The 15,470-nt window shown below is 35.2% G+C and overlaps 2 protein-coding genes across 2 annotated transcripts; both read left to right on the forward strand.

Moving 5' to 3' along the window:
- The first annotated feature begins 4,831 nt into the window (after nucleotides 1–4,831).
- LOC143620672 (peroxisomal membrane protein 11-4-like) lies at nucleotides 4,832–6,089 on the forward strand. Its single transcript, XM_077092311.1, has one exon. The coding sequence runs from the start codon at nucleotides 5,101–5,103 to the stop codon at nucleotides 5,779–5,781; it is 681 nt and encodes a 226-aa protein (XP_076948426.1). The 5' UTR covers nucleotides 4,832–5,100; the 3' UTR covers nucleotides 5,782–6,089.
- Nucleotides 6,090–6,441: 352 nt separating this feature from the next.
- On the forward strand, nucleotides 6,442–7,824 carry LOC143620673 (putative aquaporin TIP5-1). Its single transcript, XM_077092312.1, has 3 exons — nucleotides 6,442–6,715; nucleotides 6,936–7,189; nucleotides 7,438–7,824. The coding sequence occupies exons 1-3, from the start codon at nucleotides 6,550–6,552 to the stop codon at nucleotides 7,822–7,824; spliced, it is 807 nt and encodes a 268-aa protein (XP_076948427.1). The 5' UTR covers nucleotides 6,442–6,549.
- Nucleotides 7,825–15,470: the final 7,646 nt, after the last annotated feature.

Consider the following 15,470-nt stretch of genomic DNA (forward strand, 5'->3'; position numbering starts at 1 on the left):
TCATACCCTCAAAATCCGCTAACGGAGTTTTACCGTCAGAGGGTGTGAACTAACAGGATCGGAATCATTAGTTATAATCAAACACCATGTTTAAAGTTTTCAACCCAACAAGACATTAAGTCTTAAATAAAAATGCGGAAGCGTAAATTGTAAACCATAAAGTTTGCGCCACACAGGACGACTTAAAAACCCAAGTTATTAAGATAAAAATTAAAAGAAGTTTTCAAAGCGATGGTGTTTAGTGAATGCATGTTCCTATACCGCGAGCCCGCCTCGGCTACCTGAGAATAACATACTAAAAGTGTCAACACAGGATTGGTGAGTTCACAGGTTTATATAAATAAAGTGTTTGCGTTTGCGTTTACGTTTTGCGTTTGCGTTTGCGTTTGCGTTTGCGTTACCAGATAGTGTTAAGTCAATTTATATATCAATAGGTAGCTAACCTATTAACAAGTATTACTAAGTGTTCGACACCGAAGCTGACTGTTTATCAATTGCCTTGCCACCATGTCAACCACGACCATGGTAATGTGTTAGCCAAAATTACATCCACTCGACCTACAGTCGAGTTTAGAGTTGGGTGGGGTTTGTCAAACCCAGTAGTACTACTCAACAGTGACTCGCTATTATCCAAATATTAACCGGTTCGATGTTATGAAGGACTTTGGTTGGTTTGTTTGCCACTTAGCCTTACAAGTGATATATAAAAACTAAACAAAATCTACAGCGTTGGAGTATGTTATCTCCCCCAAATAAAAGCATTTAAAAAGAGTAAAAAGGGGACGTGAAACTCACTGTTTGCGAAGATAACCAAAAAGATCAGAGAAAAGATGTGCGTTACAGAAAATCCTCACTAGTGTTCTAAAAACAAAAACGAGATTTTCTAAGTATTTAAACTACGAGTGAGTCCCTAGACTCGACACATACAACTTATGCATGAGATGCGTTTCGTGTTTCGTTTGTGAAATAAGTGCGACTCGACAAACACGTTGGTGATACGTTACATATGTGAACAACTACTTAAGTGTCAAGTATTAACATTGTACATTACTAGCAATTATCCCCCAAAAGGGCAATTTGGTCAAAACATAGCAAACATCGATCGGTTATGCATTTTTCATGACAATTTAAATGATACAGCAGCTAAATTATCCATGCAGATTTTCACTCGACAAGATTACTCTTATTAATAAATTCTAACAAGTTAAATAGATCACCAAAAATCATCACATAAGCACACGTGAGTTAGGTTTCTAAACCTATTTTTATTATATTTTTATCATATATGGTTTTATCACAAAGATCAAAACATCACAGCAAACACACAGCAATCATTATCATGCGCAACAGAATGTTATTTGTTATTCCCGTTAAATGACAAATCCAATTAATGCAAGACCAATTGGGTTAGGTTCCTAACTCAATTTATTTTCTTCCAGAAGTGGAACCAACCAAATTTATCTTGTAGTTTATGAGATATCTTAGTCACAAAACAGCCTAACAGCAGGTCTCCTGAATCAGCCTTGCACAACAGTTTTGTAAAATAATAAAAACTAACTTTTATACGTCCAAAAATTACAAACTCGGACTTTTCAGAAACTAGACTCGACCTAGTATATTATAGAATCAACAATCGCATCAAAACTTAACATTAACATCGAGTTACAGTCGTCCAAACACGAATTCAATAATCTGTCCAGCATCAGTTTTCATCAAAACTCAATAAACAATTAACTTATGAACTAACAATCATGCATGTAACCCTAAATCATCAAAAAACAACATATTTAACACTTAGGGTTTATGTTTACAGGTTTAATCATACAATTAAATGATAGAATAAATTAGATATGAAGCTTATTTACCTAGTTATCACCTTGGATCCTTCAACAACCTTGTAAACAACTTGTATGTGTATGTGTGTGTGTGGTAATCGGCCGAGAATGGTGAAGGGGGGAGGGGCTGCTGCCGTCGTGTAGGGGAGAGGGAGAGAGTGGGATTAGGGTTGGGTGATTATGTTGTTTATATATTTATTAAATATAATACATGTTACAAATCGCCCCCTAAACTTCAAGTGAACTTAATTCTAGCATAACTAGTTTATAATATCCATAATAAGAGGTTATACTATGCAAGCACACAATCATATGTCAAAATAACACATATTTATACCGAGCACTTGTTTATATTATATATTGTTTGTTCACCAACGGTTTGAGTCGACTCGTGTGTGTCTCGGTGGAATTCCGAAAGACTACTTGTGTAGTGATTGTCATGCGTCATCTAAACCCTAGTTTAAATGTAATGAGATATGCGTTATAGTTCGTGTGATTTTAAGTTTGAATTAATGGAGTTCGGATTAACGGAGTTAACATGAAATTGATGAGTGTCACAGTATGTATCTATTTATGTATGTATGTATGTATATGTTTGTTGTTTTTAGGTTTTTTTAAACAATGTATTTTCCACATAACATGCCAAATCAGCAAAAAAAACTAACGGGGTTAGGGTTCGTTAAGTTCGGGAGTGATAGAAGAAAACAAGTTAACAGTTGGGAGTGGTGGGAGACAAATTATTAGTTAAGAGTGTTATTGATCAATGAGTTAAAGTTGTGAGTATTAAAAACCAATATCCCTAAAATTAAATGTTTGAATTTGTTACAGGATATCACATCTCAATATCTTTAAATATTATAATTCATCACGTGTTATATTGATAAGATATTCACTTTATGATATAACGGTACGAGTCACCGACAAAACATAAATGTAGGGTTGCAAGTAGGGGTGACCGGACAGACACGGACGGCAGGGCCGGCTCCGAAATGACGAATTTTTTTTTGGGCCAAAGGCGAATATTTTTTTGGGTCTTAAGTAAAAGGAACATTTTTTTAGGTTTAAAACATTTAATTTAAATGCGCTTACGTTCTTATGATTTGAGTTATGTAAAAAACTTGTATATAAAAATAAACATAAAAATGTTTCAACTAAGACTAAAACCCACAACATCTTGGTTAGATATCATACCTCTTTGCCTCTAGACCAAGCTAGTGGTTATAGAATTATGTTGAACATTGCTTATACATAAATATTTTTCATAAAAATACATAATTTTTTAAAAAATATATATATATTTCGGGCCTAGCGGGGTGTCGGGCCTGTGGCAGTCGACTACCCCGTCACACCCCTAGGCCGGCCCTGACGGACGATACCTCCGTTAAGCTTTTAACGGACAAATGAACGGTTCACGAACACTTTACTGAACGAAAATTAATGTCCATGTCCGTCCGTTAAGAAATTGAGTTTGTCCTTGTTCGTCCGTCTCCGCCCGTTAATATTGTAAACGAACGTTAACGAACACTAATGGACAAACGAACACTAATGGACAAAACATATATTGAATGACTCTAATGGACAAATAAACACATGAACATTAATGGACACTAATGAACATCACTGGACAAACATATGAACATTAATTGACACTAATAGACAACGAACACTAATATTGTCATTAACGAAGAACAAACATGCACAAACCTATCCGTACGGACGTACATTACCGGACATAATCGAACGGACGTTACCGGACGTTCACGGACACTATTGGACAGACATGGCCTTTGTCCGTATTCGTCCATTAAGCTTTCCGAACGTGATTTTTTTGTCCATATCCAGTTCATTTATTAAAAGGACAAGCACAAACGAACTTCTTGTCGAACAGACGACCGGACGTCCGTCGAATGTCCGGTTCACTTACAGCCCTAGTTGCAAGGGTAGAGAGAAAAAACTTCGTTAAGCAATAAGCAAATCTTGAGGGACTAAAAATGGGTTTTTATATACTTAGTTATAAACTTGGATGGCTCGAAAGGAAATCACGTAGTCTTATCTTCAATTTTGAAGAAGTTAAGGAGTTTATGAATCCATGTGTTATTTGCTCAAAAGTTCATAGAAATTATGTTGTCAAATAAAATATAGTAGAAAACTAGAAATATCTCAAAAAAAAAAAAATTAAAGTTGTTAATAATCATCAAAATAACCTATAATAAATATGAATAAGAATAAACTTAGATTGCGCTTTAGAGTTTCCTACTTAATTTTGGAAATAAAAGAAGATTATGATGTTTATGTGCTTAAAAATTATTGGAATTCACTAACAATATTTACTCAAATTTAAAAGTTAGCCATGTGTCAGATTATGAAAAAGATGTGTCAAATTTGAAAAATATTTATAAAAAATTTGGGTGACAGTGTCACAGTGGTATAGTAGTACGTACACACAATACCAGCCTAACATAAAATTGAAAAACTCATTGTTTTTGGTTTCGTATAAACACGCAAGCATGTTTAGTTAAACAGGTTGGATTTAATTTTATCAAATAGGCTTACACGTTGAAATGTTTAACACATTTATTTATTTTTCTTAATTCATTTTATTGTGTCTTTTTATGTCATAACTTTTTTTTATTTCATATTTTTTGCAAACATAAAAGCCATTCATATGAGCTTTTATAATTTAACGTTTTTGTTGTAAATTTATAGTTTTAGACTTGTAAAAAAATATTAAAAACTGTCGGCTAAAATGGTTTTGTTCATAGGTGTTACTGAGGCGATTTATTTGCTATTTTTTCTTTTAGCGACAAATTTTATTAGAATAACAAAACATGACTAGCAAGGAGCTAGACTTAAATCATCTATACACCATTCTTATATTTTAATTACAATTATATATTTTTATGTTAAGAAAACTTGGTATAAAACAAAAAAGTTACCCAAATTTAATAGAAAGACATGGTCTTTGTGAGAATCATTTAAAGGCAGTTTTTTTGCTGATTTCTATGGCCATGATGAACTACAAACAGAAACAACAAAACCCGGAAAAATAATGCTACATATTTTGTTTTGACATATTCATAACATAAGTAGATGACAAGATATAGTTTTGTAGGATAACATGAAAACAATATTGTCCATCCATTATACAATATATTTGTTTTATCCAAAACTATTCTTAACTTGTGGCTCTCCCTTATACACTCATCATTACTTCTTCCAAAAATCACACATATTCTAACCCTTAGAACACTTATCAAACCACACCATGAATGACAAAGTAGACAAGCTAGTAATCTTCCTAGCAAAGAGAGATGGTATTGACAAGCTTGTCAAAACATTCCAATATGTATCAAAGCTTCTCGTTTGGCGTCTCGAACAAACCAATCCACACGCGGCCCATAGAGCCAAACAGTGCGAGGTGGCATCAGGGTTGAGTCGAAAAGCCTTCAGGACTGGACGATTTCTCACAGGCTTCAACGCCCTTAGGAGAAACCCCGGCCCAACCCCGACTTACAGGTTTTTGTCTGTCTTTGCTAACGCAGGGGAAATGGTCTATTTCTTTTTTGACCATTTCCTCTGGTTATCGAGAACGGGTGTTTTGGATGCAAATATGGCTAGGAGAATGAGCTTTATATCGGCGTTTGGGGAGTCGCTTGGGTATGTGTTTTTTTGTGTTATAGAATTTATGATGATTAAAGAAGGGATTGAAGAGGAAAGAAGGATTAAAAATAGTTTGTTATCAGAATCAAAGGAAAAAGGTGATGAAATTAAGAAGATTAAAGTTGATAGAGTGATGAGATTAATGGCAGTGGCAGCAAATTTGGCAGATTTGATTATTGGGCTAGCTGATATAGAGCCCAACCCATTTTGTAATCATGCTGTAACACTTGGTATTAGTGGGCTTGTCTCAGCATGGGCCGGATGGTACAGAAATTGGCCCACTTGAATTATAATTAGTAGGAAGCTTAATTAGTTAATTATTTTCCTATCACTAATCACCATATGTAAGTATGTATCATGCTTTACAATATACTTAGTATTTCTTTATTTGGTAGTTGTGTATACAAGAACACAAATATATAGTTAAAAATACATTTGGACAATTTGTAAACTGTAACATATTAACACCGAGTGAAAACACATAAAATATGCTATCAAATTTCGAAACAATCAATTCAAGTAAATAATGTCTGAAGTTACAAAATGTTTATATAAACTTTGAAAACAGTTGGTGTATAAGTAATATCTTGTTTTTTTAAACGGACATTTAAACTTAACCACATGTACCTACACAACCGCACTTTATGGAATTTAATCCTCCACCACACATATAATCATAACATTTTGTAAATAAAACTTGGTCTAAAAAATTTAACGTTATATTAGGGTCGTTTAAAAGATTGTGGCTCGAGTCACACTCGAAATTTCACTTGATATCGCTCGTTTGCATAACAAGAGGAGTTTAACAAATAAATGAATCATAAAATATTTCATTAACATTTGCTTTACTCTTTAGATTAGAAAAATATATCATCAAACAATTAAAAATAAAATGTTTTGGGAAAAAAAAAAGTAACCACCGAATTCATCAAAAGTTAACTAATAACATAAAGCCACGTGGATCAGGTGGTTAAAATTTGAAAAACATTCACAAAACCTGTAAAACTGCTTATACCAATTTCACAACACTCAACATTCATTTACATTTACAACAATGCCAATGGCTTCTTCTTCAATGCAATTCAATTCAGCATCAATGGCCTCTCTAAGAGACCGATTCGAACACGCGCTCACGCCTGCCGCCTACCGTTCGTACCTCGCCGAGTTCCTCTCCACCTTCTTCTTTGTCTTTGCCGCCACGGGCTCCGCCATGGCTTCGAGTAATCACACACCCTCTTTTTACGACTATTTTATGTGTTACATATTCACATGATATATTTTATTAAATTTATATAGTCAAAATGTAACATGTTACATGTGCTATTATATAGACACAATGTAACATGTTAATGTCTGGTCCTTAACTAATGTTTTAATAAATTGTAACAGAACATTATTATTATTATTATTATTAAATTATTTATGGTTGTTTATTTATAGGGAATATATCGCCCGAATCACCGATGGTTGATCCATCGGGTCTGGTAGCGAGTGCGATTGCGACCGCGTTTTCATTATCAGCCGCAGTGTACGTGGCGGTTAATGTTTCGGGTGGCCATTTGAATCCAGCGGTGACGTTTGGGATGGTGATTGGAGGACATATTAGTATACCGTTGGCGATATTCTACTGGATTTCTCAAATGGTTGGATCGATATTCGCGTGTATGTTATTGAGATTCTTGACTGTATCACAGGTTCGAATACACTTATTTAAAGTTCAAATTATTCAGTTTCTACCAAAATAGGCGTATAAATGAGGTCGGGTGAGTTATCTTTGATCCAAACCTAACACAAAACTCGCGGGTTTTGGTCAACTTTTGGTCGAACTTGGGAATCCGTTTAGCACGGGTCGGTTTGGGTCAACTCGGCAGGCCCATTTTACCCATTTATTTTTTTTACTTTGGTTAAAAGAAACTCAATGACTAATGTTTACTATATCCAGAATGTTCCGGTTCACGAAATTCCGGACGAGATGACCGGATTCGGAGCATCAATTTTGGAAGGTGTGATGACATTTGCATTGGTGTACACCGTGTTTGCTGCTGGAGATCCTAGACGAGGTGCATTTGGAACAATTGGGCCATTGGTGATTGGGCTTATACAAGGAGCCAATGTCTTGGCTTCGGGCCCATTTACCGGCGGGTCCATGAATCCGGCTTACTCGTTCGGGTTGGGTATGGTTGGGGGAAGTTTTAAGAATCAGGCGGTTTATTGGATCGGGCCAATGATTGGAGCGGGTGTTGCGAGTGTTGTGTATGATAATGTCGTGTTTCCCGCTCAGTCGCCTGAGGATGCGGTTCGGGGGATTACGGATGGGATTGGAGTTTAAGTCGTTAATTGTGTAACTTTAATTATTTTATTGTGATTCAAATTCTGTAACTGTGTAAATCCTTTATCCTTAATTTTTATAATTGCGTTTACATATTAGTTTAAGTTGTTAATTGTGTAATTTGTGTATGGTCCGACTCAACATATTTATCAACAGTTTAGTTTGTATTGAAGCCTGTGCTAAATAAGGTTTTAGGCCCAACACAGTTTAGTTGGGCCTTTAGAGCAGCCAGCCCAATAAGTAAATTGAGGCTTCATTCCAGGATTGTATGCTTGAGGTATAATCTAGAGGTGGGTATAAGCCCGGTTCCGGACCCGACCCAACCCGAAAACCGGACCTGATATACCGTATACTTGACCATGAGTACAGAACAAGTTTCGGTTCTCATAAGCTAATCGAGCCCATCGATACATATTCCACCTCTGCTGGGTCAAAACCCCGACCCAACCAAAACCCGACTAAACTTGTCAAAACATAGTAAAAAACCGACCATAGGTGAATGGATTTTTGTTTGTTGGCCAAAGTATATAACCGGTTTCTACCCGATTCCTGAAGAAACTTGGTTTGCCCACCTTTAACAGAAGGACATCATCGCCCGCCTTAGATACCAAGTTGCACTAAGAGACTATTTAAGACAGATTAATTGTTAATGAAACGCCGCCCTTGGGCATTGGGATGGTACAAGAGGTACAAATCTTAACTGATTAAGTGGGAAAAATTTAGTGCGAAGAGAAAAAATAAATCTCTCATTTTGGTGTTTTATCCATACCAATTTGATACTCGTACCGATAACGAAGATTGAAAAAAAAATGTTATACAAAACCGTATACCATAATGAAACTCACATACCGATCCCGGTACAGTACTATTACATTCGTTACAGATATCGCCTATTGATTTTTATTGATTTACGGTATGGATCCAACTAGGTACTAGCATAGTTACAGGTATTGTACCGTTCTTAATCCGTTTGAACCGGTAATAATGCCAAGTCCTTTTGCTTGGAGGTAAGTTGTAAGAGTACTTACTCTAAAATAGACAAGTTAGTGACCTTTATTCTTTTACACAAACTAAAAAATTATTGAATAAACTTTATAAACAATCGGTGGAGCGTATATAACGATTATCTATATTTCCTTAGAAGAAGAGTCTAATCAAATTAAATAAACTTTCTTCACTTTAGTTATAAAAAGTACTTGCCTATAATAGATAAAGAAATATAGATTAAACTTTAGATAATAAAAAAGGGTTATAAATATGAACTATGAGACTGTGAGAAGAATTTAAGGCAATCGAGATAAAAACTTATTTAAAAAATTCAAAAATAATAATAAAAAATGAAAACTAAATGTATAAATCAAAAACTGAAAAACGAAAATGTTGAGATGACATCGGTATTAAACAAGTACCATACCGAAACGAGATGAACCATATACCGAATATCGCGTTGAGTTTTTTGGTTCGATACTATAGCTACTGAAAATGCCGAAACAAAATGGTACCAACGGAAACATGAAAAAAAAGAGGCCGAGTACCAACTGTGATCATTTTGAATTTAATACAAAATAAATATATTAAGAAACTATCAATAAAAATAGGAATATTAACTTTTTACCACTCAATTTTTTTCATGGAATGATGGGTCAAACTCAGACTCTTGTCACTTGTCACACTATAAATAGGTGTGGTCCTGTGTGGACTAACTTTAGCTTTATAGGACTTTTTAGTTGTTTATTGGAGTTTTTCCATCTCATCCGAGATATAACATGGACTGCTTTTAAACATTTAGCTAGTTAGGCTGAGGGGTGTGGAGCGTGAGAAAGGGCGCAAGAGGACAGCCGCTCGCGCCCCGGGGCGCGAGCACCACACCACCGAGGCGCGAGAGGGGCGCGAGAGGGGCGCGAGCGCGGAAAAAGAGGCAGGCGTAAGGGGTGTAGCGCTCGTGAACGGCATGGGAATGCGTAAATAGAGCCGTTGGGCTCTTTGTTTATTAAAAAAAAAAAATTCCGGCAGCCGAATTCTCATACCCACTTTCTCTCTCCCTCTTCTCCCTCAACACCCGCAACAGATTCTTCAGCTCCGGCAGCTGAAGGGCAATTTCGTAATCTCGGGTTGAGAAATTGGATTCATTGGGTAATGGGTTTTGACCGGATTCGTTTTGAGGGAGCTGTAGCGTTCGATTCTTCAGCTCCGGCAGCTGTAGTGTTCGATTGAGTGTTTCTCGGTGAAGGGAGAGTGTGAAGATGATGTGAAATTGATGGAATTTGGGGGTTTTGAAATGGGTAACTGGATATGGAGATGGGTGGAGTTTAGATGTGAGAGCCATTGGGTTGAATTGATTTGAGAAGAAAGAAGACACATTGATGATTTATGAGTTTTTATAATAATTCGTTTTTTTAATACATTTATAAAAAATAAAAAAAAAATCGCTCGCGCCCCCTCTCGCGCCCCTCCACACCATGGCCCGGGGCGCGAGCACCACAACCAACACCCATCTTATCAAGTTTCTCTCTCTGCCACACGTCACAATATTATTGGCTGGCGCCCCCACTCGCGCCCCCACACCCCTCAGCCTTAGCTTCATATATATTGTAGATTTTTTTCTTTAATCATAAAATTTCAATAAAATTTGTTATACTCTCTCTCTTCTTTACTTATTCCACTCATCACTACTTTAAAAAAAATTTATACTGCGAACAGTATTTTACTAAATCACCTGATAAACACAAACATTTATCTCTTATTCTTTCACAACCATTTAGTCACTTAGAGCATTCATATCCGTTTCTCTAATTCCAAATTCAAAATTATACTAAAACAAAAAACAAATTACATTTTCTCTCGCATTTTCAATTAAATAATATTTTTAATATTTTATCGTTATTCTTTCTCTCTTTTCACTTGCAACCACTTTTTAAAATATTAAAAAGTTTATAGGGTGTTAGAGCATTCATATCCAACTTCGTATCTTTACATTCAAATTACACTAAAACACACTATATTTTCTCTTTTCTTTTCAATTAAATAATACTTTTTTATACCTTTATCATTATCATTTCTCTTTCTTTCACTCACAATCACTTTCAAAGTATATTAAAAAATTATAAGGGGTGAACAATAGTTTTTCAAATATACAGAAAAATCACTACGTTTTATAAAATATAAAAAAACTTCTCACTCACAACACTCTAAATCACCCTCTAAATTACAAAAACACTCTCACACAATATGGGGGGATGAGAATGCTCTCATAAAACTTTTCAAATATATACAACTAGAATTTTACCCGGCGCAATGCGCCGTGCAGTTGGTTGGTATAACCCAAGCGTTATGATGGAAAGTCAACGCGAATGCGATCAGTACCGGTTACGGTCGTTATTGTAGAAATAACGTTGATAAAATCCAATTGTTAAAACCACAAAAAATATATCAGTCAAGTTAATATATAAAAAAACAATATATTTAAAACGATGTTTATTCAGTCAATAAACTCAAGCATTGCGGTCCCCGGTGTTGCAGGGGTAGGTCGGTAAAACCCATGCGTTTGAAAACCCGAGCGTTACGACGGAAAGTCGATGCGAATTCTGTCAGTTTCAATTACAGTATAACCAGCGTTGGTAAAACCCAATAGTTGAAATCCAAAAAAATAAATTTGTTAAATTAACAAATAAGAAATCAATATATTTAAAACAATGTTTAGTAAACCGGTAAACCCAAGCATTGCAGTCCCAGTGTTGTGTCATTGAGTCGGTAAAACCCAGACGTTGTCGGTGCCGAGCGTTGCGGCGGTAAGTCGACGCGAATTCGGTGGTTTTGGAAACGTTTGATACGGTACCAGGACTAAAAAAATCAATAAAATCCCATCGTTGGTCAAAACCGAGTGTTGTCAGTTCGAGCATTGCGGTGGTGAATCAGTAAAACTTGAGCGTTGGTAATACCCGAGCATTGTCGGGCCTGGATATAATGGCAGTAAGTCTACACGAATTCGATCGATTTTAAATATTTTTGTTAGGATATTAGATTAAACCAAAAAAGAAAAAAAAATGGTCTGCCAATAGTGCTGTGCCACTTGGACCAATAAATGGCCAAGCGACACCAAACTTCACAATTATTATATAGTAATAATAATAATAAAAGCAATTGTATACTATCTATTATCCATTCTCACCACCTTAAATCACTCAGTATATTACAAAAATTCAACTCACTAATAATGACATTTTTCATGTGTAGCAGTAAGAAATCAGTTATATAGTAATCAACACATGCATTCTCGTGTGTCGGAGAGTTGCAAAACCCAAATTATAACTATTAAAAAATTAAAATTTTTTAAACTCAACAAAATAATTATTTTATTTAAGGCTTAAAAAATATTTCGCCTTCAAAGTGTTTATCAATGAGGACTTAATAGCAGTGTTGCAAAAATCGCTAGTCGGTGGTCGGGCGGTGAGGTGGGGACTAGCGATTAATCGAGATTAATTGGGATTAATCGGATCGGACTTTAATGTATATTTTTCAGTTTTATAAATACACACATTCATTTTTATGTGTAATTTTCAGTTTCATACATACACAAACATTTTTTGGCCGAATATTGGCTGGAATCTCGTTGAAAACCGCTAATTTTTGTTACAATCTCGTCGAAAATAGTTGATTTGGGTCGAAATCTCGCCGAAATCACTGATTTTGGTCGGAATCTCGTTGAAAATCGTTGATTTTGGCCGGATTTGACCGTTAACTGATTAATTGGCCGACCAGCCCAAAATTAATCAGTGAAGTGAGGACTAGCGATTAATCGGGGATTAATCGGTGTCTAGTCGGGATTTTGCAACACTGCTTAATAGTGCATTGATAAAGACAACATTTATTCACATGAGAGAGAGAGAAATGCCTTTATGTCCTTTATGTTTGTACGGTTTTTCAAATTTTACTCCTTATATTTGGTTTTGAGAAATGCCAATAGGGTCTTAAGTTCTCGAAGATTGTCTTTAAATTTTCTATAATTTGATAAGCTTTTATATTTTAGTTTATGTTTATATTTTTAAAGTAACTTATAGCTTATTTTCTATTATTTAATAAGTTTTTTTAAGTGTTTGGATTAGCTTATATTGTAGAAGTTGATAAGCTCTTAATAAGTTGTTAAATCCATCATGTTTTAATATGTTATTGTAATAAGTTGCATCAGTAATTATTAATCCACCACCATTTGAAGGCAAACGTATAACTTACACCCTTACACAATTAAACTTCTTAAAATAAGCTAAAAAACAATATTCAAATATGCTTATATAAGCTAATAAGCATAAGCTAAAAGGCTAAACCAAACACCAAATTAAGCTTATTTTGTTAACAAAAACTCTAAAAACTACAAGCTTTGTTAAAAAAAAGCTAGGTCAAACGCCCCCGAAGTTTCTAAATGACAATTACCAAATACAAAATCTCCTTGGCCGCCCTCCTCAACATTTGTTACTAGAGGTGCATAAACTTGTTTTACAACGTCGAAATTATTAATTAAATTTAGTAATTTCGACGTTGCACTAACAAAGATTTAAGATAAATATAAGTTGGAACCCACTTTACCAGTTCTAAAGTTCTAATGAAGAAGTAAGTTCGTACACCCAGGCAGAATAAAATAAAATTAACAGTTCAATATGTTTAAATCATGATATCACCATTGTTTGTTTCTGGTTGTGGTTGTGGTGGTTGAAGCGGCAATGTTAATACGATAATCAAGCATGTTGCTGCGGCCACCAAGCCTCCTACTAATAGTGTTGGCACCGTTCCCCCCTCCAAATAGACCGTCTAATGAAATGGTTGTTGTGCCCACCAACATCTGTTAATAAAATTATGTCAAGTTATTGAATATATTGTATACAAGTAAAAAATTTTAACCTTTGAAAGGGCAGCTGCCAAATTCACCAAATCATGCATGAGTCCTGTAAAATATAATATAATATAATATATACTATACATTAAATTATAAGATATATTGTAGATGCGTGCCTTGCCCTACGTCAGTTTCCAACCAAAAACCGCAGTCAGTGCGTTAGAAACCGAGCTCGAGCCTAAAAGAAAGCTCGTTTAATAAACGAGCCTGAGCCTGAGCCCGAGCTAACTTAACGAGCTCGAGCCGGCTCGCGAGCCTAAACGAGCCTCTCATTTATATATTTTTTTATAAATATATATATATATATATAATTTTATAAAAAAATTAACTAAATAACATATTATTTTATACATAAAGTTATTATGAAAATAAATATACAAATATAATTATAAATATATAAAAAATTAATTAATAAATATTAAACGAGCCGAGCCCGATCCGAGCTCGAGCTTGAAAAACTACGAAACGAGCTGAGCTCGAGCTCCGTATAAGTTAAACGAGCCGAGCTCGAGCCTGGTCGAGCTCGCCTGGGCTTGTTCGCACCCCTAAACGGTGTTGTTAGGGCTGTAATCGAGAGCGACCTCAAACTTAATCGAGCTGGCTCGAGCTCAGCTCTTTTTCTTTATACCGAGCTCGAGCTCGTCGAGCAGGATTCCTTTAATTTTAAAAATTTTGTATATTACAAATTTTGATATACAAAATACAAAAATTATAATTTTAACATACATATTATATAAAATTTATAAACTAAAAGAATTTCTAACTTTATATATTTTACTTTTGTTATTTTTTTATAAATATGTTAATTTTTATTTATTCATCTTTTGGTATATTAGGGTTTAATCTAAACGAGCTGACCCTGACTCGAGCTCGATGGAACCTCGGACTTTTGAAATAACGCTTAGTAAGGAGTAAATCATACCTGAAGCTTAGAAATACATCATACTAGCGAGACTGAATTCAGACTTCTACTCACCCGAGTAGCCATTGTCTTCAATATTTATTAAAAGGCTGCAACATTAATAACGAATATGAACAAAAACCAAAGACTAAGAACGTTTTAAGTTTCTCTCCGGTGTGGTTAAAGTGGACTTACCGGATTCAATGGTGGTCGACGGCGGCTTTGATTCTCTCCTGTGTGGTTAAAAGTAAAAGTGAAGAGAGAAAGGGTTTGTTTGGAGGTTGAGGAGATGAGGTTTGAGAAAATGAGTTAGGTGTAAGTATTTATGTCTCATGTTTAATTCTTTTATTACTTTTGATTTTACAGCCCTGCTTGCGGTGCGCACATATAATGTATATATGTGTGAACCCTTGGGTGGGCAAAAGTAAAATTGCACTAATTTTGACGTTATTTTACTAATCACGTGAAAAAAACGTTAAAAGTGGCGGAAGGTTAATCAGGCATCATGTGGTGGCGTTGATAGCCGAAAGACAAGGGCACATGCACCAATCAGCCGGTGTCCCGATGATTGAGTGTTATGTGTCTTATGTCCAAGGCTTGATTCAAAACTACTATCGAGCTGGGGGTCTCACCGGAAGCAGCCTCTCTATCCCTATGGGATAGAGGTAAGGCTGTCTACATCTTACCCTCCTCAGGCCCTACCATAGCATTGCTATTGGTGGGATATACTGAGTACGATGATGATGATGATGATGATGATGATGATGATGATGATTACTTTTGATTTTAATTATATTAATAATATTATGTTTTTTATTTATATTTTAAATGTAATTTTTTTTATTAAATGTAATGTTT

This window comes from Bidens hawaiensis, unplaced genomic scaffold (genome assembly GCF_021521415.1).
Source record: "Bidens hawaiensis isolate Kalapana, Puna unplaced genomic scaffold, B.hawaiensis_p1.1 tig00002631_1, whole genome shotgun sequence".
NCBI lineage: Eukaryota > Viridiplantae > Streptophyta > Magnoliopsida > Asterales > Asteraceae > Bidens > Bidens hawaiensis.

Coding starts and splice junctions, on each gene's coding strand:
- LOC143620672 (XM_077092311.1), top strand. CDS start 5,101: ATGAATGACAAAGTAGACAAGCTAGTAATCTTCCTAGCAAAGAGAGAT.
- LOC143620673 (XM_077092312.1), top strand. CDS start 6,550: ATGCCAATGGCTTCTTCTTCAATGCAATTCAATTCAGCATCAATGGCC. Junction 6,716..6,935: donor GGGCTCCGCCATGGCTTCGA/GTAATCACACAC, acceptor GTTTATTTATAG/GGAATATATCGCCCGAATCA. Junction 7,190..7,437: donor GATTCTTGACTGTATCACAG/GTTCGAATACAC, acceptor TACTATATCCAG/AATGTTCCGGTTCACGAAAT.